Source organism: Exserohilum turcica, assembly GCF_000359705.1.
Source record: "Exserohilum turcica Et28A unplaced genomic scaffold SETTUscaffold_4, whole genome shotgun sequence".
In the NCBI taxonomy this organism is placed as follows: domain Eukaryota; kingdom Fungi; phylum Ascomycota; class Dothideomycetes; order Pleosporales; family Pleosporaceae; genus Exserohilum; species Exserohilum turcicum.
In genome coordinates, this window is record NW_007360247.1 from 121,565 (window position 1) to 144,156 (window position 22,592).

The window sequence follows — 22,592 nt, forward strand, 5'->3', positions numbered from 1 at the left end:
ATCTTTACAGAGAGCTCTCTTGTAGTCGTACTTTCGATTAAACTTTATCTTAAGCTCTGGGCGACGCTTTATGAATGCTTTAGGCCAGTTAGGGCCAACAGGGTCGCGGTGGCGGGCAGCTAGCAAAGAATTAGCTAGATCTTTGACAGCAGAAAGGCGCAGCGGAAATCCTCTTGCATCAAGATCAAGAATATTCTTAACAATCACCTCCTCTTCTGTTATAAGTAGTTTCATTAAGTTGGGCGAACAATCTTGTCGAGAAGGCTTTCCTGCGAGTCTTCGTCTTAGGGTACGTTCAGGCACGTTGTAGAGAGCTGCAGCGCGTGGAATGTTAATTGTCGCGTCGCATTTAATAGCCTGAATTGCAAGCTGTACTTGAGACTCTTTTGAAGACTTTTTTGAATGAATTTGTTGAGACATCGCGAGTAGTAGTGAAAGTTGATGGGGGCTTGGCATTTTCGGTCACTCGCTATTCTTGGCCACTCGCTATACTTTGACGTTATATAAAGAAAAAAGGGTTTTTTTTTCAAGTATGTAAATCTTATTATTTTAAAAGCTAGAATTGTAGAAAATATAAATATAAATCAGCGTTCATTACTAATATACTTATTCATAGCCTATTAATGAAGTTATACGAGCTTTATGATAAGAAAGATCATAATATAGTAGATAATTAATAAATTTATACCTAGAGTGAATATAAACCTTATTTAAGCCTAAAAGAGTAATATATGAAAGTTAAATACTATATAAGATGGATTTTACTTATTTAGTTAAAGTAGTATTAAGAATCTTAAAACTATAATATCTTTATAGTCAAATCATAATACTCTTCAGAATTAAAACGTGGTCTATACATTATATATCAGTTTGATATTGAAAAAAACCACTTTTAGAAAACAGTTATATAATAATATATTTTATAAATTATCTTTCTTTATGATTTTGCGTATATATCTCTCTATAGCCGCTTACTAAGTAGAAAGTAGGTCTCCTACACTAAACTACTAGCTCCCTACATTCTAAATCTATCCTCTACCTACTTATAGCTATCTTAATAGGAGAGTTATTTAAGTTTTAAAATCTCTATTTTCTTGAACACTTTTTTTTAATGTTACTCCTCTGTATACTTTATCTATTCCATTTATTAATATACTTAATAAGTGATAAGAGCCTATTCAAGTTTGTTAATCTCTATTAGAAGTGATACACTTTCTCTTCCGCTATTCACTAGAAACTTATAACCTATAGCACTCTATAAAGCAATATCTAATTTATCTTTTTTGAACATCACTTATTATAATAAAACTCAGTCATTTTCCCTATCATAGATTAGAATTAACATTATTTAACATTAGATAATTTTCTTTTATTTTAAGATCTATATCAAAAACTAAGGACTTGACTTAGAAACAGTGTCAATAGTGAATATATTGTCCATCAGTAATAAAACTAAATGATGGGCTAGGGAGAGAATAGTGTTGAACTATCTTTTCCAATACAGTAAAACCAAGAAGAAGTAGTGACGAGATTACACGAAAGCACACTTGATAGTAGCTCCCTTACAGCACAATTGCTCGTGTTATAAAAATTAATTTGTTTTCGATGATACTCGTGATTGATTGAGCACAGCTAGAGAGCTTATTAACTCTGTACAACCCCTAATTTGCTGCAACAATTCCTATCGTGAGTATTCGATATTCCTATCGTACGTCAGTATTATAGTTATGTCTCACATCTACTTACTACCTACGATTTCGGTGAGATTGGGTTAGAATTCTGGGGCTGGCATCCGTTTCGTTCATACTCCGAAGCAATGTCGGGGAAGATTGCAACCTGGTGTTGAGTACCACATTGATCGAATGCCGCAAATTGCCAGTTGTTGCAGTCAGCAGAGTTAACAATAGTGACAACGCAATCTGGAAATGCAGCAATATTGTAGCCCGATCCAAAATTGTACATCCTCTTTCGGCCTGGAGTGGGAGCTGTAATTTTTCCGCATCCGCCTGTAACACCAAAGCTACTGTTTATTGTTAACTGAATAGGCGATATACTAAGTACAAACCATTCTTACTAGTGCACTCCACAAGTAACAGCTTGTCGAGCTTCGAGCGCACGCGCTTCCTCCACTATTTCTACTGCAGGCACAGCAGCACCTGTCATGCTGAGCAGAGCATAAAGGAACAAGTTCTGGGTCAACATGTTGCGTATCTTAGGATATTAAGTGAGCAATAAGAGGCTATATTGAAGTATTTGATAGTTTGATAGTGAAAAACAGCTATCTATCCACCACTTCTTATATGAAGACGCCCGGAAGTGGACGGCGCAGATTATTCACACATTGAGTTATACAAGGTCACAAGACCATGGAAGTTTTGGTCTGATCAGCCAGTACAACCCTGAAATGTACGATCAGACAGGTCAGCTTACACGGACTGACGGCTTCCGCTACTAATCTGTCAAACTGATGAGAGAGTTCTTAGACTAGCAGGGATTCATGGCTAGACCCTTCAATTGCCTATGTACTTATGCTGACCAGCGGGGGTTACCCAACCCTTGATAGCATTGTAGAGCTTTGATCTGGCGAGCCCGAGATCACATAGCAAACCCTAGCGACTCATGAATATAAGCTGCTACAATCACATTTATATCAAGAACGTGGAAGCTTTGTTCTCATTGTCTAGTCGCTACGGAACTATTCCAATAGGGCTTGCAATACGAAACAAGCACAAGGGCATCTAAGATGAGCATTGTGTAACGCCTACCCGCTCCAGAGCCTCTTATTCAGAATCATCTCGGCCTTGTTCTGATCTGACAGTCCTACGATTTTGACTTTTTTAATGAATATACAATGCCGCAGGCTGTGATAGATCCTGCTAGATCTAAGTTTGTGAGAACAGGCCCCATCAAAATCATCCTCAAAACAGACAGGCTAACCCAACAAGACTATGAATTTGCATATCACTTTATGAACCATTGAGAATACCTCCGCATCTGTTAGCTTTATATCCCGACAACCACACGCAATGTTGCATCTAGTCCATGGAAAAAAACCGCGGGCGCCCGGCTTAGCTGACATAGTCACTCCTACACACTCTTAACTAGTACATCTTATTCAGACCACGTATAATTCGTACCCAGGATTTGCAGTCTCACTCTATCAGCTTTCGCGTTCATGAACGGCTTTGCATTCACATCACAGTTCAAAAGAATTCCAGCCTCATTCTGAAGTGTCTCGAAAATCACTGAGAAAAACTTGAACAAACAAGCTAACATCCATTCCGATAGGCAACTTGCAATAGTCTTGACGTCATGAGTGTCTTCAATCCTCTTTTGAATGGCTACTTGCAAACTTAGCAATTAAACAACCTTATTCTCTTTTTATAGATTTATGTAACCATTTTGAGCTTTGATCTACCAGTATCACTGTGTACTGTCAGTGCGCAGCTTGATAATTCCGTTGCCAAGGGGAGTCAACCTTGTGCTGGTGAGACGAGATTTAAAGTTTCTTCTCCGCTTGATTGATAGGCTGGGAATAACTCAAGGAAGCCAAACAAATGTTGTGCGCAAGGCCCGAACCCTGATTAGCAAATTGATACCATTTATCAAACTTAGCAACCACGGCAGCGTGTAGAGCTCATGCACACTTGACTCGCACTGCAGTCTCGCTTCAATCATGCTTATTATTGCCAACGCCCAAAGCAGTAGCTTACATCTTTCACAACAGGTTAATCGATTTTTAAATTGATCATCCAGAGAAGCATTGCATCAACAGTCTGATAGGCACCCTCACTTCAGCCTAGAATATGTAGCGTTACCACAACTGTACTATCAGCCGATAGTCTTTCCAGGCTATGGATAAGCTAAATAAATAGACAAAATCGTAGTGCTGAACACAATTGAGTGAAACAACAGCGCAACCTCCGGCTACAGTAAGCGCAACGATGTCCTGAGTGTGTCAGACACAGTTTCTAGTCAGCAATACCAGCGCCCGTAGTTCAATTGATTCAATTTGAAGACCTTATCTGATTCTATTAGTCTAACCTTATTCGTCAGATGCAGTCAGCATTTTCTTGTTCTTTATCTGCCTAGAACATCATCATATCCCTGTTGATACTGATGACAATAAGCTTATGTTCTTACTCACCACCGTTTTGTGAAATCCATTGTGTCAGCACGTGGCAGTCAATCGTTAAATAGATGTTGTTTGTCACAGTGTTTCTTGACCCCATAGACTAATTATATGCCCAAGTGGCCTTGCTGTACATACAATACCACCAGCCATAGTACCCTTAGTCTAGAACACTGCGAAATGAAACCATATACGGTACATGTTGAACGCGGCACATTATATTTAGCAGCAGACACTGCACGGACTACGGCTGACACAGCTTCTAGACTTTCAACATGCTTGTTTTAAGCATGGGAAGTATAGTGAGTTTCTACAAGTGAGACCTCACAACCAAGAGTACGTCATGACTTGATCATAACAGTTAGATACTTTTCTTCAGCAAGCTGGTGGAAAGGTATAAATACATCTCTAAGGTCAATTGTGGAGATATAACAGATACAATAACACTAAGAACGTTAAAAGCAATCATGCAATTCTCTTTTCAACTAACCGTCTTCCTTGCTGGACTCTCTCTAACGTCGGCTGCCCCATCTGTGTAGGCACTAAAGGAGAAAGACCTCACAAAGAGGGCCTGCGCGCCAACAGGCCAAGAGTCTTGCTGTGTCAAAGGGTATGTCTAGGGAAAATGACATCAACGTTTCTTCTCATGTTAGGATCAAGTCTAACCCTTCAACAGCTTCTATAGGGTCAATGGAGCTCAAACGAACATTCAAACATTGGTTCCTTTTGGAGATAATGGCGGCTTGACTAACATCGGGATTCGTTCGGGGTGCAGCGTTAATATCGATCGCACTTGTGCCAATGCTGGCGGATGCAGTGGCTGGGCAGTTCAGAGTCGCAATGGCTGCGCTGGTGTGGAAATCAGCGTCAACTTCCTGGATACATGCGGCACATAGTTCACATACATACCTGGTGTTAGTATCATTTACTGACTGTTTCTTCCAGCTAAAGCACGCATATATTCAACATACATGCTGTTTTCGGTTCATGAAGATTGCCTTTAAGTAGTTCGAACAAATGCAATGATTACACTGAATCTTATAATTATGCTGTGATAGAATCACGAGCTGACAATACAATCAAACACTAATTCAAGTATTAAAGTTGCAGAGAAAGGCATATGGAACAGTGATCGTGGTGGTAACCACCGTCTCCTAGCAAGGTACAGGTCTGGCGCCCAGGCGCTTTGCCCATCAGGCTAGGCGATGACAATCTTCTCTAAGAAACTTAGGGTTGTATCGCTCTGATTGGGCTATCTGTTGACATCGGCAAGGCAGACATTGTTGCAAATAACATGCTTACAATAACTTTCCTATCTGCGAATCTAGTTTTTATTCATGAGAAAGCTAAGCTTTTGATGAACATTGTTATGTATGAGGTACTACGACATGAGGAATACCTATTTCTGCACCAGCCGACACCTTTGCATGTGTTTGCTCCATCTAGAAGTTAAAAAGCCATTGATTATCTTGCAGAGTGGAAAATACACAGGCACAGTGGTGGTCGATTTCACTCTTTGGGGTGAACAGATAAAGGTAAGCCCCGTAACACAATCTGAGGTTGAACAGCGAGACGGATAGCATCACAGATCCTTCAGCAGTGTGGCAACATATTTTATCAGTGATAGATTGGGTGGTCAGGGCCGTAAGATTGTGTGATGTATAGTGGGCCGTGGCCCGAAAAACATTTTGCTACAGACTTCTTCTGGACCGAACAGTGACCCGGACGCACTTATATTGATCAAAGAGATCAAAGCCATAGGCGTTAATGTGGTCAGTCTGGCTTGCCAAACACAGACTAAAATCTCTTGAAAAAGACTTTGCAGCAGCGACGGAGGAATTGCCAGCTATCAGAGGTTGTGTGCAAATACCCAGATTTCTTTATGTAACTGTTTCCGTCTTAGGATTCTGTGCAGTAATTATGGGCTATCTAGTGAGCCTTATCGATGATATGCTGATGAATATAACAGCAAGTGCGTTCCACACCGCCATGGATCCAAAACTCATGGGGTCTTGGAACCTCCACACTTTACTTCTGGAAGATCTTGACTTTTTTTTATTGATCTTTCTTCATTCAGTGAAGTTATCAGCAACTGTGGCCAGTGCAATTGCGCTGCGGGCCATTCGTTTGAGGATGCCCTTGCACGGCACTGTGTATGTCAAGGCCAAAAAGCTGTCTCTGTGGACTTGGAGGTGGGAACCTCTGGGTGGGCAGGATTCACGAAAGCTACGGGGAAATTTAACCGCCATGGTCATACAGCCCATCTCAGATCCAACGCTCGTTCAGCTTGGCACTGAGGAGAGCTGGGACGACCCGTCCGAATGGTACCAGACGAGCGGACCTTGTAGTGGCTGCGAGTGTCAGTGTGGACAGAATTTCGGGGCTCCTGGACCCATGATAGGGGCCACTGCCCCCTTGGCGCATCTAATCATATCCACGTACTTGAGCGATGTCAGTCATTAGCCTCTCCATTCACCCCGGTGCTGCATGGAACCGGCTTATAATAGCATGCCAGGACAGCCGGCTCGGATTATTTAGCTCAGGCACCGCAAGCCACATAGGGGCCAGCTGACTAGTCCGAATCCGGCAAGGCTTCAGCGGGACCCGGACAGCGCACGTGGTGATGCATCGCGGCCAACGTCGCTCATGTCCGATTTCCCAACATTCATCTGCCAATCGGGGAATACCACGGCCGCTATGCTATTGCCAAGCTGCTTATTCCCTCCAGCCGCTGCAAGCCCCAGCTCTCGTTTTGCCAGATTGGGCCCATCCTTCTCATCGTCTATTCACACTGACTCTTACCATGATGCCATTTCTCTCCCCTCTGCTAATCTGCATAGTGGATACTGCGCAAGCCTTGCGCAGCGCCAGTTCTAGCCCTGCCACAGTTCGGTTGCAGACTGGTGCGATCTGGGCATGAGGCGGACGCAGTGTGCTCTTGGCATTCGAGTGGATCAAATGCTTGTAATGTGTAGGACACTCTTACCGAGTGCTCATTGAAGCTCACTGACAATGATCTGGCTCTACAACTTGCAATAGCTAAGAGGTGGCGTGGTGCAAGAGCAGATTGACAGCATTCTGTGGCCATGGCCATTTGTCCTCGTAGCGCACTTCACTGATGCACCCTCGAGTCACTGTTTGCACGACATTTCTAACGGCCGCGGCTTATCCAATTTGGCTCGTCGACCTCAGCTCGCCATAGGACTTCGAGGCCAACGCCACAGATCTAGTGTATCGCCTCCTCCGCTCAAGTATCCTACTGACCATGTACATGAATGGCTATAAAGGCTCATTGTGCCCACGTACAGAGGTCCTCATCAGCATCGTTCGCTGTCATCTCCTCTTCCTCAACCTTGGATCATTCCCCGACCTCCACCATGCATCTGTTCCACACTTTCGCGACTTTGGCCATGACGGGCTGCGTGGCTGCTCTGCCTCAATCCATCCCGCTCGATACAGTCGCTGAGATTCCGGCTGCACCAATTACCGAGACTCCGCTTGGTGAGGGTGCCGGTACCAAGGTTGTTCCGTATAAACCTGATGCTGTGGTTGCCAACACGTTCGCCTCAGTCCTTGCGAATCCTGCGTCTGCGGACAAGACGCTGAAGCGCAGAGCTTGGGACTGCTCAGAACAGCCTCTAGGAGCAGGGCTGCATGCCAGGCTGAGTCTCAATTCAACATTGATCATCTCGACAGCCGCATGTCGTGCCAATTCTTCAACACCTATGTTCTCATGAAAAATGGCGAGCCGCAGGGCCAGTACTGCTCTATGTATACCCAGAAGTGGGCGAGGGATGTTGCCGTCAATGATGGCCAGTGGCGTGGAGATGACCATTACACAATCGCGTCCAGCTATTCCTATTCCAACACGACGAATCCTGGAACGCCTAAGCTTCCCTGCAATGTCGCCGCCGCAAAGTCTGCCATTGTAGCCTCATCTCTGCAGCCATTCTGCTTTACGCTTCTTGGATACACTACTCCGGTTTCAACTGTCGTTGCCACCGAATTCACCACTGTACCCGCTACTACGGTTGTCAACACCGTCTCGCCTGTAACCACGACCACGACGACAGTCACTCGGGCTCCTCGAAAGCGCGATGTTGCCAGCCCTGCTACGCCTGCCGCTCTTACTACGTTTGCTGCCAGCGCTGTCTCTGCGGCCTGCAGCCTCCAAGCCACGCCCGTTACAGAAACTACCACGACTTCCACTACCACTGTCGCCACCGTTAGTTCCGGCACTTTAGCTACAACCACAACTCTCCCGGTCAGTACTACAGTCGTTACTTCTACAGTTACACCTTCGCCTACCTGCACTGCTCGCAGCGTCAACCTCGTTCAGAACGGTGGCTTCGAGAATGGCATGTCAGCTTGGTCCCAGTCTGTCTACGGTCGTAACAACCCACCGACCGCCTGGGGTGTGGTTGGAGGTGGCTCTAGCGGCGGTGCTTCGTACGGCTTGACAGCTGGTGGCTCAGGCACCGGCGCTATCCTGTCTCAACAGATCACGGGCCTGACCCCGGGTGTCACTTACAGCTTCTCGTACAAATACTCTCACACTACCAATTCAGCCAGTTCGATCAACTGCGGCATATACAGCATAGGATTGGCGTCACAGAGCATCACGAGCGACAACACCTTCAACACGTGGCTTTCAGGACCGCCCAGCTGGTATGGAGCCACTTTTGTGCCTACGGGAAGCAGCGGAACGCTAGAGTGCTTCTTTGTCTCAACCTATGGCCAGTCATTCCGCCTTGACGAGATGTATCTCGGGTGCTAGAGTGAAAGAAGACTGTGACAAGACCAAGGTCAGCCAGATAGGAACATTGGGAAGGGGGGCTCTTATTCAATTATGTAATCTTAATTCTTACTCAGTTAATGTATATCTCTCGATACTTCTCATTAGAGATACCATCGGCTCGTTTGTTTCTAGATCAATGTTTATTTTGTTTCATCAAATATCTAAAACGACCAGGTTATCAAAGACGCAAAGCCTGAAGAACCAATATGCCTTTTGAAGGACAAATCGCATTTAACTTATACTTTCTAGTAACAGCTCCAGTGTTAAGTTACCCTGACTGCTTTCTAGAATCATTATACAAGACACACATATGTAACAAAGGTTTCCTCCGGCTTTCGCAAAGGATCACCACCTGAGTATCAGAACGTTGTTTTAAGCAAAGGAAATTCTATACAAAGCACTTGCCATTTTAGGCTGCAGGACGTAGTTGCATGCAAAATGAGTGCTGAACGACTAGAAATTAGAGACGAAGCATCTCCCAAGAGGAGACCTAGTCAGTGGCAGAATGCAGAGGTTTAGTTAGCCTTGGAATATCACAGCAGCAGCACCGTTTGGGCTCATCAATGTCAACATTGGAACGGCGTCGTCATCATCACAAAGCACAATGGAGGCACAATGCAGAGGAGCCAGATTGTGTTGCATTTTGTTCAGGATGTGCTAGCAAACCAAACCTTTGCAAAGCAACATACCAAAACTGCGCTACGCAATCAGTTAACTTGATGTTGGGAGACAAGGGGACAGGATGAGTTCTCCGGGGTTAACGAAACGAAGCAAGACGACGCGAGACCAAGGTAATGAGCAGCGCTTGCTATGACCATTGGTGAAGGGTATTACCGAAGAAGACAAACACTCATGCACATGGCGAAAGCCCATCAAAAATGAGCATGAAAGTAGGGTGTTACCGTATTAAAAAAAAGGAAACAATGAAGAGCGTGAACTTTTGGAAAAATGGAAAACGAGTCGATGTAGATGCAAAAGCCAAGAGCGTGGGGGCTCTCTGTGGCGCAGCGGTCATTGCTCTCGATGCTGGTTTCGCCTATGCCTCTGGAGATTGTCCTTGCGCGAGAAGCCAGCGAGGTTGGTACAGTCAGGATGTTCACAGTGAAAGGTAGCCATGGGCGCCGATGGGTCACTGTGGCGACGCTCGTGTCTGCGAAGGTCTTTCGGGTACAGAAAGCCCTTGTTGCAGGTCGGACATACGTGAGGCCGCTCACTCTGGTGATTCGTCCTTTGATGGCGGCTGGCAACGGTCAGTTACGTGGTTTGCGCACTCGCGCGAGCAGGCTTACTTGAGATCGCATTGGCGGTTGAAGGCTTCATCACATCCAAACGCATTGCAGACGAAGCCGCGAGGGCGAGGAGCTTGCCGCCTGTGTGGTCGCTTCTTGGGCTTTGGCAGGTGCGACGACGAGCGGTCGCCAGGAGTATACGTTTCTCCAATGTGCGCGAGCACTGTATTTGGCTGCACCGTCGTCTCATTGGCGTCCATGTATTGCATGTATTCGTCGTTCAAAAGTGGTCGGTGGTCGCCAGTGACGTAGTGCTGCACGGGCGCCAGGTCCACTTCGGTCTCACCGGGTTCAGGCAGCGGGGTGTCGACGAGACCGTGGTCTGCGATGAGCGTTGTTGCGTCGTAGTGTGGCATCTGCGGTTGTTGCTGTTAGGACAAAGTTGCGAAGAGCCGGGTGAAGTCGTACTATGCACCAGCAGAGCTCGTACTGCATACCGCAGAGCTGGCACAGGAACAGCTCGTCCATGTTGAGGAACGGCAGTTCCAATGGAGTGCCGGGCGGTGTTAACTCCATGATCGGGCTTGACGCTGCCACGGGCTGGAGCAGAACAGCGAGTAAGACTGCCGAGAGCAACAGCATGTACATGCTGCAGTATGGGCTTGGATGCCTAAGGACGGACTTGGGTTCGACGACGAGACCAAGGTAGAGAGAGGTGCGAGGCTCAAGGGATGAACCCCAGGAGTCGTGATGGTTAGACAATAGCAATGCTAGGGGAGTCTGGCGCTGGAGAAGGAAGAAGAAGAAGAAGAAGGGAGGAAAGCTCCAGACCAAAAAAAGTGGTGAAGAGGGCGTGAGATCTAGCACTCAGGTGCATGCCGCGCGGAGAGGACTATACGGAGGCCGGCTGCCTGAGGAGCCACAGGTCACGGGCGGCTGTGGCTATGTTGATAACGTGGGTTCCGACCATTTTATCAATTTTGCAGCTTCTGTAGCTACAGCTCTGTCAGTCCAACGGGTTAGCGGCGATGAAAGTGCACCTTTGCCGCGATGAAGAGTGCAATTTGTGGTTGCGAGGGGACAGGCGACGGCGGCGGCGAGCGGCGACCAAGGGATGCGCAACCCTCGACCCTCTGCACGCCATGCCACTTCGAGGCGCGGGGAGAGAAGCGGCTCAATGCTGCACGTGACCTTCCGCCGCTGTTGGTTTCTGAAAATCGGTTCGCATCTGTGATTGACAAATCGATATGGTGAAAGCGGGCTTCGAGGTGTGCTGTAAGAGTAAAAAAACCTCGTGTCTGCCACAAGTTCATCTTGCTGAGAATACTCACGTGCACGCGTGCCAACGCATCTTGAGGTTGTCGCAACGCCATTCCCATCTCATTACCGCAAGCTCCGACTTGTTCCAATCCCTGAGCATTTCGCGCTCATCTTTTTTGTTCATCCAAGATGCAAGTACCCTGAGCTCTGTAGGGTTGAGTCGCGGGTTTTGGGTGCATGAGCAAGCAGTTGAGGGGTTATAAGAGCATGGAGAGAAATCGCCGCGACAGTGTGATATTTAGCTTGCTTATGCTCCGGCTGAGTTGCCAGGCTGGATATATAACGAGAGTCTTTGGACTGCCAGCGGCCTCACAGTGCCCCCGAGTCAGCATTGCATTAAGGCAGCCGCTTCAGCCATGCTGTTACCGTCGCTACGGATGGAGGCACACCTAACGCCTGTTTACTTGCGGCATCTGCAGCGCAGACAGCAAGCCTGATCCACGCCTTGAGTTTGATGGCTGGCTGGGACGCCTTAGGGTTGTCGATGTGGGCGGCCTCTAGGCATCCACAAAGCCAGGGATATTAGCACGACTCCGTCATTCGCCATGTTCTGCCGAACGGAGGACGCAAGCGCTTATTTGCAGTGGACGCGTTGATGAACAGCTTGCATTGCTCTGGGCGACGATGACAAGGATTATCTTGTCTACAGGCTGTTTTTCTTTGTGAGGCAGCTGCCCCGCATTGACTCACGCTGGCTTGCATTCCATCAGCTTTTGATGCATCGACCAGCTTCTGCGGGCAGCCAACAAGATCGCCAAACCACGCCGTTACAAAATATGTTATCGGTCCGTGGGCGCAAGTATGCAGCCTTGGATCTAGCGGCCAGCTACACCAAAGACCGTGGCCCTTTGTACGATCAAAGCAAGCATCCACATGGCCTCGTCTCTTTCAGAAATGCCGAGAATGTTAGTCCGTGCCACATGTACTGTCAAGTCTCTAACGCTGATGCAAATGGGTTGGACAGTTTCTCATGCAAGACGAAGCCCTTGCCTACGTCAAGACCAAGGTCAGCCTTCAAAGCCATGACAATATGTCTTACCTAAAGCATCACGTAGTGCATACCATGTCTTGAGCCGGCCTCTCTGACATACCATGATGGTCCATTTGGTTCCCGGCGGTTGAGGGCGGCAATGTCATCCTTTATCAACAAGCGCTTTGCACCAGCCTCAGCCGTAGCTATGGAGCATCTGTCATTCGTCAGCGGCGTCACAGCACTAAATGACATACTATCTCTTTGCCTGACCGAGGGAGAGGATGATGCCTTGCTCCTTGGCATGCCAATATATGGATCCTTTACAGGGGATATGCAAAGCATGTCGAGGTGTGTTAGATGCTTATAGCTTGGCAATCCGAAACTGACCTCCTCTGCAGCTGCAAGTTGATATATGCTCCATTTGGTGAGGTTGATCAGTTCGGTGCTGAGGCGGCTGATTGCTATGATCGTGCCCTAGTGCAGGCTGAACAACAGGGTATCAAGGTTCGGGCACTTGTATTGGCCAATCCGCATAATCCTCTCGGTGGGTAAACTTTCATCACGTGGAGACAAAGGAGAGCGACATTAACCTTGTAGGCCAATGTTATTCCCCAGACACATTGAAGGCACTTCTTGGCTTCTGCAACAAGCGCAGGATACACCTCATCAGTGACGAGATTTATGCCTTCTCCGCGTATCACACCGATGCATCATGCCCAGGTTTCACGTCAGTGCTCTCGCTAGAGACAACGGGTGTCATTGACAGTAGCCTTGTCCACGTCATGCATGGCATGTCCAAGGTAGGCTTCGCATTAGCTGCTACTCACAACTAGTCCATGGCTGAGAACCAATAGGATTTTGCTGCCGCTGGTCTGAGACTGGGATGCTTAATTACCAGAAACGAAGAGTTGACACAGGCTGTACAGTCTTTAGCGTAGGTATGACATTCTTATCAGCAGCTGATGATTAATGAGCGGCAGACGGTTCCATGGCGCATCACCAGTGACTGATGCGATTGCTGCGGCGATGCTTGAGGATGAGGAGTGGCATTTGGAATTCCTTGCCAAAAGCGCGCGTGCTCTAGGTGAACAGCGAAGGCTTGTCGCGGAAGCCCTTGACGCCGCAGGCATCGCCTATAGGCACGAGGCGTACGTATTCAGCATTCTGGCGGATGCGTCTTGTGTGCAGGGTGAGCTGATACGGCGGACAGAAACGCGGGGTTTTTCCTCTGGATTGATTTGTCGGCGTGCCTGCACAGCCCAACATGGGAGGCCGAAGACGACTTGAAGCAACGGCTGTATGATTGTGGGGTGGAAATGTCGGCTGCGCACGCGTACCATGGCGAGGTTCCAGGGCATTTCCGTTTCGTGTTCTCCATGGATAGAGCCAGCGTAGAGGAGAGGCTGCGGAGGATCATTGAGTTCCACGAGAAGAACAGGCTGGGGCGGGCTTGAGCGGGCGGCTTGGCAGGAGACGAGACGAGGAGGGTGAGAAGCTCGAGCTCGTGACCGCGCGAAAGGGCGCCACGCGACGGGGGCGTCCGTGCACTCGATCGACCCGCGCCATCGGACGGCCTCTGCTTGCCTCATGATTCCAGACATGCAGCCTAGACTTGTGCAAGCAATCATCACAGCCACAACACACGCACACACTTGCCCCCATGCTGCAATAGCCCACCCTGCCTGGCATCAGCATGCCGCCCATCCTCGTGCGAAAGCGCTCGCGTTCACCGGAGCCGCCACCGGAGCCGCCACCGAAACGGGTGCGCGCCCGCAACCCTCCAGCAGCCACTCAACGAGGCAGAGTATCTGTCTTCCAGACCTTGGATGCACCCCCCAAAGTCAAGCGCACACTGTCGCAGACAAGGGCTCTGTTGGACCAAGGCGATGACGCCGACAGCGAGTCGCCAGAATCGGATAGCGCCGACGGCGAGAGCAACGACAGCGAAGACGACGAGTGGGAGGATGCGCTCGGCGCACACCACCACCACCATGGCTCAGAGCCGAACCACGGAGCTGCACCCGTCATCACCGGAGACATTGCGCTGACTCTGTCTGCCGCGCCCAAATCCGCCTTCGACACACAAGCAGACGCAAGGAAAGGCCCGTCAAAGGCCCAGCGGCAGATACGAAGTGCCACGCACTGCTTGCATGTGCAGTATTTGATGTACCACAATCTATCAAGAAACGCCTGGATCCAGGACGGCGAGGTTCAAAAGACACTGGTGCAAGCTATGCCCCCCGGTTGCTGGCGCGAACTGGAAAAGTACTGGAACGATGCCGGGATCCGACATGGGCCCAGCCGTGTGGTAGTACAAAAACCACCCAGCCCTTCCGAGAAAGAACTTGAAACACCAAGGGGAAAGTGGAAGGATAGCGGAAAGAATGGCGTCCAAGTGTATCAAAGTCCACAAAAGCAAAGCAACCTTTGCCATGATAAGAAACAAGCCCAGGACAAGAAGACCTCTGAGAGGGACAAAAGGACCCGCGACTGGAGCACAGCATCTGAGCCGCTCGAGCAAAATACACCAAACCTCTCCGCTGGTGACCCCCTTCTGAGGCTCCTTAGGTATCTGTCAGCTTATTGGAAGTCCAAGTTTCAAGTCACTGTTCCCAGTCTGCGAAAGCGTGGTTATCTATCACCATCGGCGTTAGAGGCTGAGATCAACGCATGGAAGGACGATCCCCACTATCCATATCTTTTCGGTGAGCGCATCGAAAACATTAATGCTTTTCGAGAATGCGCAAACACGTGTCAGGGCAGTAGAGATGTTGGCGAGCAACTCTTTACAGCTCTTATTAGAGGGCTGGGGATTGAAGCGAGAATGGTTGTTAGTCTGCAACCGATTGGCTTTGGATGGAGCCAGAACGAACAAGGCAAACCAAAAAAACTGGACAGGCCGAACAACACAAAGCTTACCAATCAGCATATCCCGGTGACAAGTACTCCAATCAAAAGCAAAGCCAAGTCCCGGCCCGCTGCAGAAAAGAGGGGCGTATCAAACGACGTAAAAATGGATGACAGTAGCGACTTGAGTAGCGTCATCTCCATATCATCGGATTCGGAAGACATCAAACCAATAAAAAGATTGCCAAAACAGCGCAACTATGGTGAGGAGTTGCCATACCCTACGTACTGGACCGAAGCCATATCGCCTTTGACACACACACCGATATCGGTATCACCACTTCCTTGCACCATAATCGCAAGTGCATCTTCTCCAGACAAACTTTCCGACTTTTACGCTCGGGGCACAGCAGCCGACAAGGCAAAACAGGTATTGGCATACTTGATCGCCTTCTCTTCCGATGGCACTGCCAAAGATGTTACAACGCGCTATTTGCCTAAACGTCAGTGGCCTGGTCGGACCAAAGGTGTCCGTATGCCAATGGAGAAAGTGCCAATTCACAACAAGCATGGCAAAGTCAAGCGATGGGAAGAATGGGACTGGTTCAAATCTCTAATGCGCCCTTACGCGCGATCTTTTGACAAGCGCCAGCCTTGGGACGAGGTTGAGGACGAGGGTGATCTTGTGCCAGTACAGCCAACGAAGAAGGACATGGATGTTGAAGGGGGCAAGGAGACACTTCAAGGATATAAACACTCGGCCGAATATGTCTTGGAGCGTCATCTTCGACGCGAAGAAGCCCTCAGGCGCGGTGCGAATATTGTCAGATACTTTATCACGGGCAAGGGTGATAATGAAAAGTCCGAGCCAGTGTATCGCCGCAAAGACATTGTCCTATGCAAGACGCAAGAGTCCTGGCACAAAGAGGGCCGAGAAGTGCTGGAGGGTCAACAACCGCTCAAGCTTGTGCCCATGCGCGCCGTCACTGTCACCAGGAAGCGTGAGATTGAGGAGCGTCAGCGCGTCGAAGGCGGCAAGGTCAAACAGGGCCTCTATTCTAAAGAGCAAACGGACTGGATCATCCCTGACCCTATCGTTGATGGCAAGATTCCGCGCAATACATTCGGAAACATCGATGTATATGTCCCCACCATGGTGCCTAAAGGGGCTGTTCACGTACCTCTCAAAGGTACTGCGCGGATATGTCGAAAGCTCAACATCGACTATGCGGAAGCATGCACAGGCTTCGAGTTTGGCAAACAACGCGCTGTGCCCGTGATCACGGGTGTCGTGGTAGCAAAGGAGCATCAAGGCGTGCTTATCAACGCTTGGGAGGCCGAGGAGGCCGAGAAACAGAGAAAGGAAAGGGAAAAGAGGGAGAAATTCTTACTGGGACTTTGGAGGAGGTTTGCGTCTGGGTTGAGAATCGTTGATAGGATGAAAGAAGAGTATGGAGAGGACATGGAGCTGCCTGTCAAGGAAGAGGTGGTACAACTGGAGGAAGAGAAAGACGGAGAGAAAACGTCACAATGGGAAGTGTTCCAAAACCACACCGATTTCGAGGGTGGCTTTGTGCGTGACGACGCAGAGGCCTTTGAAGACAGTGGTGGGGGGATAGACAAAACGCATCAAATACGAAAGCGCGACCAAGACATGGCGGGCGGCTTCCTGCCAGCTAGCCAGGAAGAAAATGGAGAGCTGGTGATTGATGCGGGCGAAAAGAAAGACTTGCATGTGCACGTAGCAGACACTGCGCATCGCATACCAATCTCACTAACACAAGCGTTACGGCAAACTCGAAGCAAAGGGTGCGAACAAGCAGATGGGGGTGAAGCGGCGGGTTCAAAGCAAGACATGGGAGATGGGCAGATGAAGGAATATAAAGACGAGAGTCAAGATGAACGGGCGATAGATGGAGATGTTCACCGGAAACGGACCATTGTCACACCATGTAATCGTGGGCGTGGGCGTCCTCGTGGGCGTGGCACCAAGGTTCATCAATCTCGCTCAGCATCCAATAGAGATGTTTCTGATGCGCCTTCGGGATCGCCAACGCCTCCACGACGCACTCGGTCTGGGCCTAGGCGCAAAGCTGCCAGCAAAAGCGATGGGCAAGTCAAGAGCCACTTTTTTGCAGAAGCGAGCGAAGGCGAGACGGATATGACGGATATGACTGACCGACACTCGCCAAGGAAAAAGACATGTCGAGGGCGCGGGACTGGTAGAGGGAGAGGTGGCGTACGGGGCAAGGCGGGGAAGGCCAAGTAGTTATACGGGGATAGTGGATCGTGCATGTATAAAGGCTGCAGATATGATTCCAAGTTCAAGTGGAGAGACTGGAGGTGCGGAGCGGGATTCATACACGACGTCCAAGCAGCTGCGCAGTGCATGACTGACAAATGGTAGTCTAGCTGGATGGAGAGAGACGGCAGTCCGCAAGTCCGTAATGGCAAAAAGAAATCAAGGGTTCTCCTGGAAGGTGCAGTAACAGTAATAAGACAAACGCCAAATCAAGGCGAAAGGGCGCCTCGTTTCCTTGGACCACATCATTCTCCCCCACATGCAACAAGAGTGCTGCCTCTGATATGCCTTACCAGGCCTTGCCACATGCCCCAACCAGACGAATACGATGCCGCGCGACCACGTCAGGAGGCAACCAACGTCACGACTCGTTCCGTGCAGGAATTGCAGCTATTTGTAGCGCACAGCCTGGCGCAAAGGAAGGCTGGGCAAAGTCTTGGTTCCGCCATGGCCCCCAGCTCCGGTCCTTGGCGCTGCAATTCCCCTTATCATTACCTGCAGCCATGCCATCGCACCAGCCGACACTCTGGCAGCCTGAAGAAGAAAATTTTGTTTTGGCCAACGTGCGCAGTTGTTGGCGTGCATGCGCATTGTTGGGGGGTGGGTGTTCAGGCAAATAGCCGGCTAGGCTTTTGTACCGCTGAGCAAGCGAGCACAGTCGCGCATGACTGGACTACTACTCATGTTAGCTTTTTGGAGATTAGAAATGCCAAACAATGGTTCCTGGACATGGTGGAAGCATGTCAATAACCAAGTGGCATGCTTCAGGTAAACAAGGCTGTCAGCTGTCCCCGGCAGCGCTTTTGTTTCATCGCTCCGTTGTCCCATCCCGAGAGGCCCTCCTCGCCACGGCGTCTGGTCGTATTCGTCCCTTAGCTGTGCCCGTTCGCGTGCTCTTGGCTCCAATATTTCCCATGGCGGATCCCACGACTTAGCCCGCGCTCATTAGCTTCCCGAAACGTCATGGTTTCCCCGTCCCTATGGGTCGACATGTTGATAGCTGCTTGGTATAAGTATTCAGCGCCTTTCGGCACCTCTGATTCTCTCCCCCCCCTTACGTCCTCGTTGACCCGTCACTAGGCCTGCCATTGTTTCTTTATTTTTTTTGGCAGCCTGTCCACTCGCTTTTCTCTCTATCTCTCTTGTTTATTAGCAGTCCGTCCTAGTCCTTAATAATACTGTGTATTTTTTACAAGCAAACATGCGCCTTACCGACGTTGCTACCGCCGCACTCGTGGCTCCTCTTGTAGCAGCCCATGGAGCTGTCCCGGGAGCCCCCAAAGTTTTTGGTCTTCCCAGGGACCTGCAGGCGGATTTCAAAGGCCCAGTTGCTGCCCGCACACTTCGGCATCCGGCTGAACCAAGGCATGGGCTCTTAGAGACTCGTCAGGGAGGTCAGAACGGCCGCTGTGGGCCCAGCTTTGGCAATGCCAAATGTGCAGCGGGATACTGCTGCTCAGGATCCGTACGTCAAACACGAAAAACGTAAATTAAGGTACCCTTCGACTAATAACGATAAGGGATATTGCGGTACCAGCAAGGACCATTGCCAAGCACCCGACTGCTTGATTGACTTCGGTCCGGCCTGTGATGCCAACAAGACACCGGGTGGTGCTAGCACTCGCAACGACGCCCGTCCCCAAAAGGGCAATGTTGCGTACGGTGGGGCTGGCATCTATACCTGTCAAAAAGCGGGAACCGTCGCCATTACCTACGATGATGGGTTAGTAAGATTGTTTGCGACTACGCAGGCGCTAGCGAAGCATGCTTACTTATGGTCCTGGTGACTAACCCACATGCAGGCCCTACATCTACACGGACCGTGTTCTGGATCAGTTTGCCTCGTACGGATTCAAAGCTACCTTTTTCGTTACTGGCATCAACCTTGGAAAAGGTGCCATTGACACGACTGCGCAATGGTCCACCGTCATCAAGCGCATGGTCGCAGAGGGCCACCAGGTCGCATCTCACACTTGGTCGCATCAAGATCTTAGCGTCATCACTGACGCGCAGCGTTACGACCAAATGGTCAAGAATGAAATGGCCATTAGGAACATCATTGGAAAGTACCCGACATACATGCGTCCGCCTTACTCGTCCTGCAATGCCGCATGCCAGACCGTGATGAAGAACCTGGGCTACGTCATCAGCTACTTTGACCTCGACACGGTATGTGAAACTCATGGTTCTTCTTTTCTTTTCTTTGCTTTGTTCTTCTCTCCATCCTCTGCACTTTGTACCAAGGATAAGCATACTGATTTGGACCAACTAGGATGACTACAACCAGCTGTCGACCATCCAAGTCGCAAAGGATAACTTCAAGCGTATCCTCGACGCAACATCCGGTGGCCCAACCTCTGGAGACCGTCTTGCCATTGCCCACGACATTCACGAGCAGACGGCGCTGAACCTCACCGGATACATGCTGCAGTACCTGAAGTCCAAGGGCTACCGCGGCGTCACCATGGGCGAATGCATGGGTGAGCCCGAAGCAAACTGGTACCGTACCTCTGGCGAGACGGTTACGCCTCCTCCGTCCAACGGCGGCGGCGGCGGCAACAGTGGCACCCCTGTTTCCAGCGACGGCCAATGCGGTTCTGGCAAGGGAACGTGCGCCGGTTCGTCCTTTGGAAACTGCTGCTCCCAGTACGGCTGGTGCGGTAGCACTTCTGACCACTGCGGCACGGGCTGCAACTCTGCGTTTGGAACTTGCTCTGGTACGGGCGGAGGCAGTGGTGGTGGTAGCGGCAGCACGCCGGCTCCTGGTAAGCAGGTTTCGACGGATGGTACGTGCGGAACTCAGGGTGGAGCGACGTGTGCGGGGTCGACGTTTGGCAACTGTTGCTCGCAGTATGGGTGGTGTGGAAGCACCAGCGGCCACTGTGGTGCGGGCTGTGATAAGACGTCTGGTACCTGCAATTAACCAGTTTGCCGTGTAATTCAGGCTGCAAGATGTTGTTTCTTATTCAACTAAAAAGAGATCAGCATGATCAGCGTGTTGTAATAGTAGTTGTCCAAGAAAAGAAATGCGTTGTGGTGTCAATCTGTTGAGCTCTTGTACTCTTGACCGCGTGCGTAGGCTTGGAGTCTGATGTGTTCAGTTGATGGACGGTTTGGTCTGCCTGTATGACTACAGAGAATGACGGTGTTTGAATACAGGGCTGTGAGTATTGGCCATGCATAATATACAGGTCGTCATCGACTGTGATGGTCCAAGTGATGGCAGTGAGACTTTACGCCATAGATGTTGGAGATTAGCAGATTCCGACATATATCATCTCTGCAAACACATGTTGAAGACATGCTTGCAATTGAGACAGACATGTCTGGCTCTCTAATTCATACTCGGGTAGAAGGAGCAAACGCAGAGTCTTCTATCGTCGCGTGAAAACTCACCACAACGGAAGGGTACGTAATACGTCTACCCTGGCACGCATTGTGAAACCACAAAGTCTAGGTTTTGGATGCCTTGGCTGAAACTTCCCCCTCATCCGGCAAGAACCTCAGGTTGTACAATTTCAGCGTCCATCATTACTATTATTTCGAATCAACCTTGTTCTTGTCGGGTAATATACCGCGAATGATTGTCGTAGCACTGCTAGTTTTATTCCCTCTATGCCTAGGGCTTCTCGGTGCATACTACGGCTACAGGCGCTATGTACAGCGACGCGGCCAAGTGCACGATGAAGAGCGTATGCGGGATGTTCGGGATGACGATGGTACAGAGGTACAGGATGGTGGGCGTGCAGACAAGAGATATCATGGTAGTCAGTGGTACCGAGATGGTGACAATGTGTCTGCAAATCCGGCGTCGATTGACAAAACGGTGGCTTCTAACGCTCGTGTGAACAAGTCAGGCGGAGAAGGTGTGATTAATGTACCAGAAGCTGTATATCTGAACGTCGAGGGAAAAGAGAAGGAACAAGAAAGGCCCCAAAGACGCGATTCCCAGCCAGATGAGCAGAGGCGTGACAGTGGATCTTGGGACTGGGAGAAGGACGGGTACGGGAACTCGACAATACAGAAAGCAAAGGTTGTGACTCTGACAACTTCTGGATCGATGAGGAGGAAGCCAGCCGTGCAAGGCGTCGACAAGATATATGATGCTACGCAGCCGGTAGCGCTGGAAATATGGAATAAGATCAATAACCGTGAGTTGCAGCCTTTGAGGCCGAAAGCGCAAGAGGCGGTGGAACAGATTGATGAGGCAGTACTGGACACAGCGGTGGATTACAGAGTGCCTGATGAAAGAAGGAAAGTTGCCGATCCTGGAGACAGCAACAAGCACACGACGCCTGTCTAGCACAGCCTCAGCACCAAGCCAGATGGCACTGGGCCGCAGTGCAAGAGGTAGCCCGAGTAGCGCAAACTCGACGCAACATGGAGGAAGAGAAAAATAGCAAAGAGAAGGAGGACGAATAGGAAAAGAAGTAGAGCGAGTCGAGGCAGAAGCGCGGGCGCAGAAGCGGAGGCAAGAGTGCGAAGAGCGTGAGGCGGATGACCGAGGCCCGGAAAAAGAGCGAGAAAATGAATGAAGAGCGACGACTCGAAGGAAAGACATGAGAAATGAGCATCAGAACGAAACAAAAGGTTGGACGTGTCTCGAGCATGGGGTGATGCAGGTCGACACCAATGTTATAGAGGTAGGTAAGTAAGCGAGGGCTGGTCTCGAGCGTGTTGGAGCAGCGCAGAGCGTACGTACTACATGTGCGGTCAACATGGTGGTGGAGCCAGCGCCGGCCCAAGGATGTTCCGGGGCACTGAATGCGGCGGCGGCGGTCGTGGTGTCAGCGTTGTGCGCATCGTGGGACGGATTCGAGAATCTTCTGCGGCATTGGAAATGCACTTGTACATGGGCGTCTAGCCATACTGTAGTAGTTAGCGAAGCGGAGGGCCGAGTGCAGGGCAGAGCGACGGCGGAACTGGGCGAGGCTGCTGGCTGGCGGAAGGGCAGGGAGGGGATACAGACGAGTTTTGTATATACATTATTG

General features: G+C 49.7%; 7 protein-coding genes across 7 annotated transcripts; 4 read left to right on the forward strand and 3 right to left on the reverse strand.

The window, feature by feature from the left end:
* Nucleotides 1-1,681: 1,681 nt before the first annotated feature.
* SETTUDRAFT_32729 (uncharacterized protein) lies at nt 1,682-2,202 on the reverse strand (the record flags this gene model as incomplete). The annotated part of the gene is made up of 3 exons (XM_008029871.1): nt 1,682-1,703; nt 1,754-2,053; nt 2,075-2,202. The coding sequence occupies 3 exons, from the start codon at nt 2,200-2,202 to the stop codon at nt 1,682-1,684; spliced, it is 450 nt and encodes a 149-aa protein (XP_008028062.1).
* A 7,356-nt stretch (nt 2,203-9,558) lies between these two features.
* On the reverse strand, nt 9,559-10,978 carry SETTUDRAFT_164148 (uncharacterized protein). The gene is made up of 3 exons (XM_008030015.1): nt 10,628-10,978; nt 10,220-10,575; nt 9,559-10,170 (listed from the first exon to the last, which is right to left on the reverse strand). The coding sequence occupies exons 1-3, from the start codon at nt 10,805-10,807 to the stop codon at nt 9,942-9,944; spliced, it is 765 nt and encodes a 254-aa protein (XP_008028206.1). The 5' UTR covers nt 10,808-10,978; the 3' UTR covers nt 9,559-9,941.
* A 22-nt stretch (nt 10,979-11,000) lies between these two features.
* Nucleotides 11,001-11,639, reverse strand: SETTUDRAFT_164149 (uncharacterized protein). Its single transcript, XM_008030016.1, has one exon. It carries the CDS (start codon nt 11,530-11,532, stop codon nt 11,179-11,181), a length of 354 nt encoding a protein of 117 aa, XP_008028207.1. The 5' UTR covers nt 11,533-11,639; the 3' UTR covers nt 11,001-11,178.
* A 616-nt stretch (nt 11,640-12,255) lies between these two features.
* Nucleotides 12,256-13,984, forward strand: SETTUDRAFT_118445 (uncharacterized protein; the record flags this gene model as incomplete). The annotated part of the gene is made up of 8 exons (XM_008030017.1): nt 12,256-12,384; nt 12,444-12,485; nt 12,535-12,800; nt 12,851-12,996; nt 13,050-13,252; nt 13,307-13,386; nt 13,433-13,600; nt 13,663-13,984. The coding sequence occupies 8 exons, from the start codon at nt 12,256-12,258 to the stop codon at nt 13,904-13,906; spliced, it is 1,278 nt and encodes a 425-aa protein (XP_008028208.1). The 3' UTR covers nt 13,907-13,984.
* Nucleotides 13,985-14,145: 161 nt separating this feature from the next.
* On the forward strand, nt 14,146-17,173 carry SETTUDRAFT_21041 (uncharacterized protein; the record flags this gene model as incomplete). The annotated part of the gene is made up of 2 exons (XM_008029780.1): nt 14,146-17,034; nt 17,084-17,173. The coding sequence occupies 2 exons, from the start codon at nt 14,146-14,148 to the stop codon at nt 17,171-17,173; spliced, it is 2,979 nt and encodes a 992-aa protein (XP_008027971.1).
* On the forward strand, nt 17,167-17,807 carry SETTUDRAFT_164150 (uncharacterized protein; the record flags this gene model as incomplete). Its single annotated transcript, XM_008030018.1, has 1 exon — nt 17,167-17,807. A coding segment is annotated over one exon (295 nt), but the record flags the coding sequence as incomplete, so codon positions are not given.
* Nucleotides 17,808-18,647: 840 nt separating this feature from the next.
* On the forward strand, nt 18,648-20,675 carry SETTUDRAFT_164152 (carbohydrate esterase family 4 protein). Its single transcript, XM_008030019.1, has 4 exons — nt 18,648-19,066; nt 19,122-19,324; nt 19,404-19,770; nt 19,874-20,675. Exons 1-4 carry the CDS (start codon nt 18,803-18,805, stop codon nt 20,522-20,524), a joined length of 1,485 nt encoding a protein of 494 aa, XP_008028210.1. The 5' UTR covers nt 18,648-18,802; the 3' UTR covers nt 20,525-20,675.
* The last annotated feature ends 1,917 nt before the right edge of the window (nt 20,676-22,592 follow it).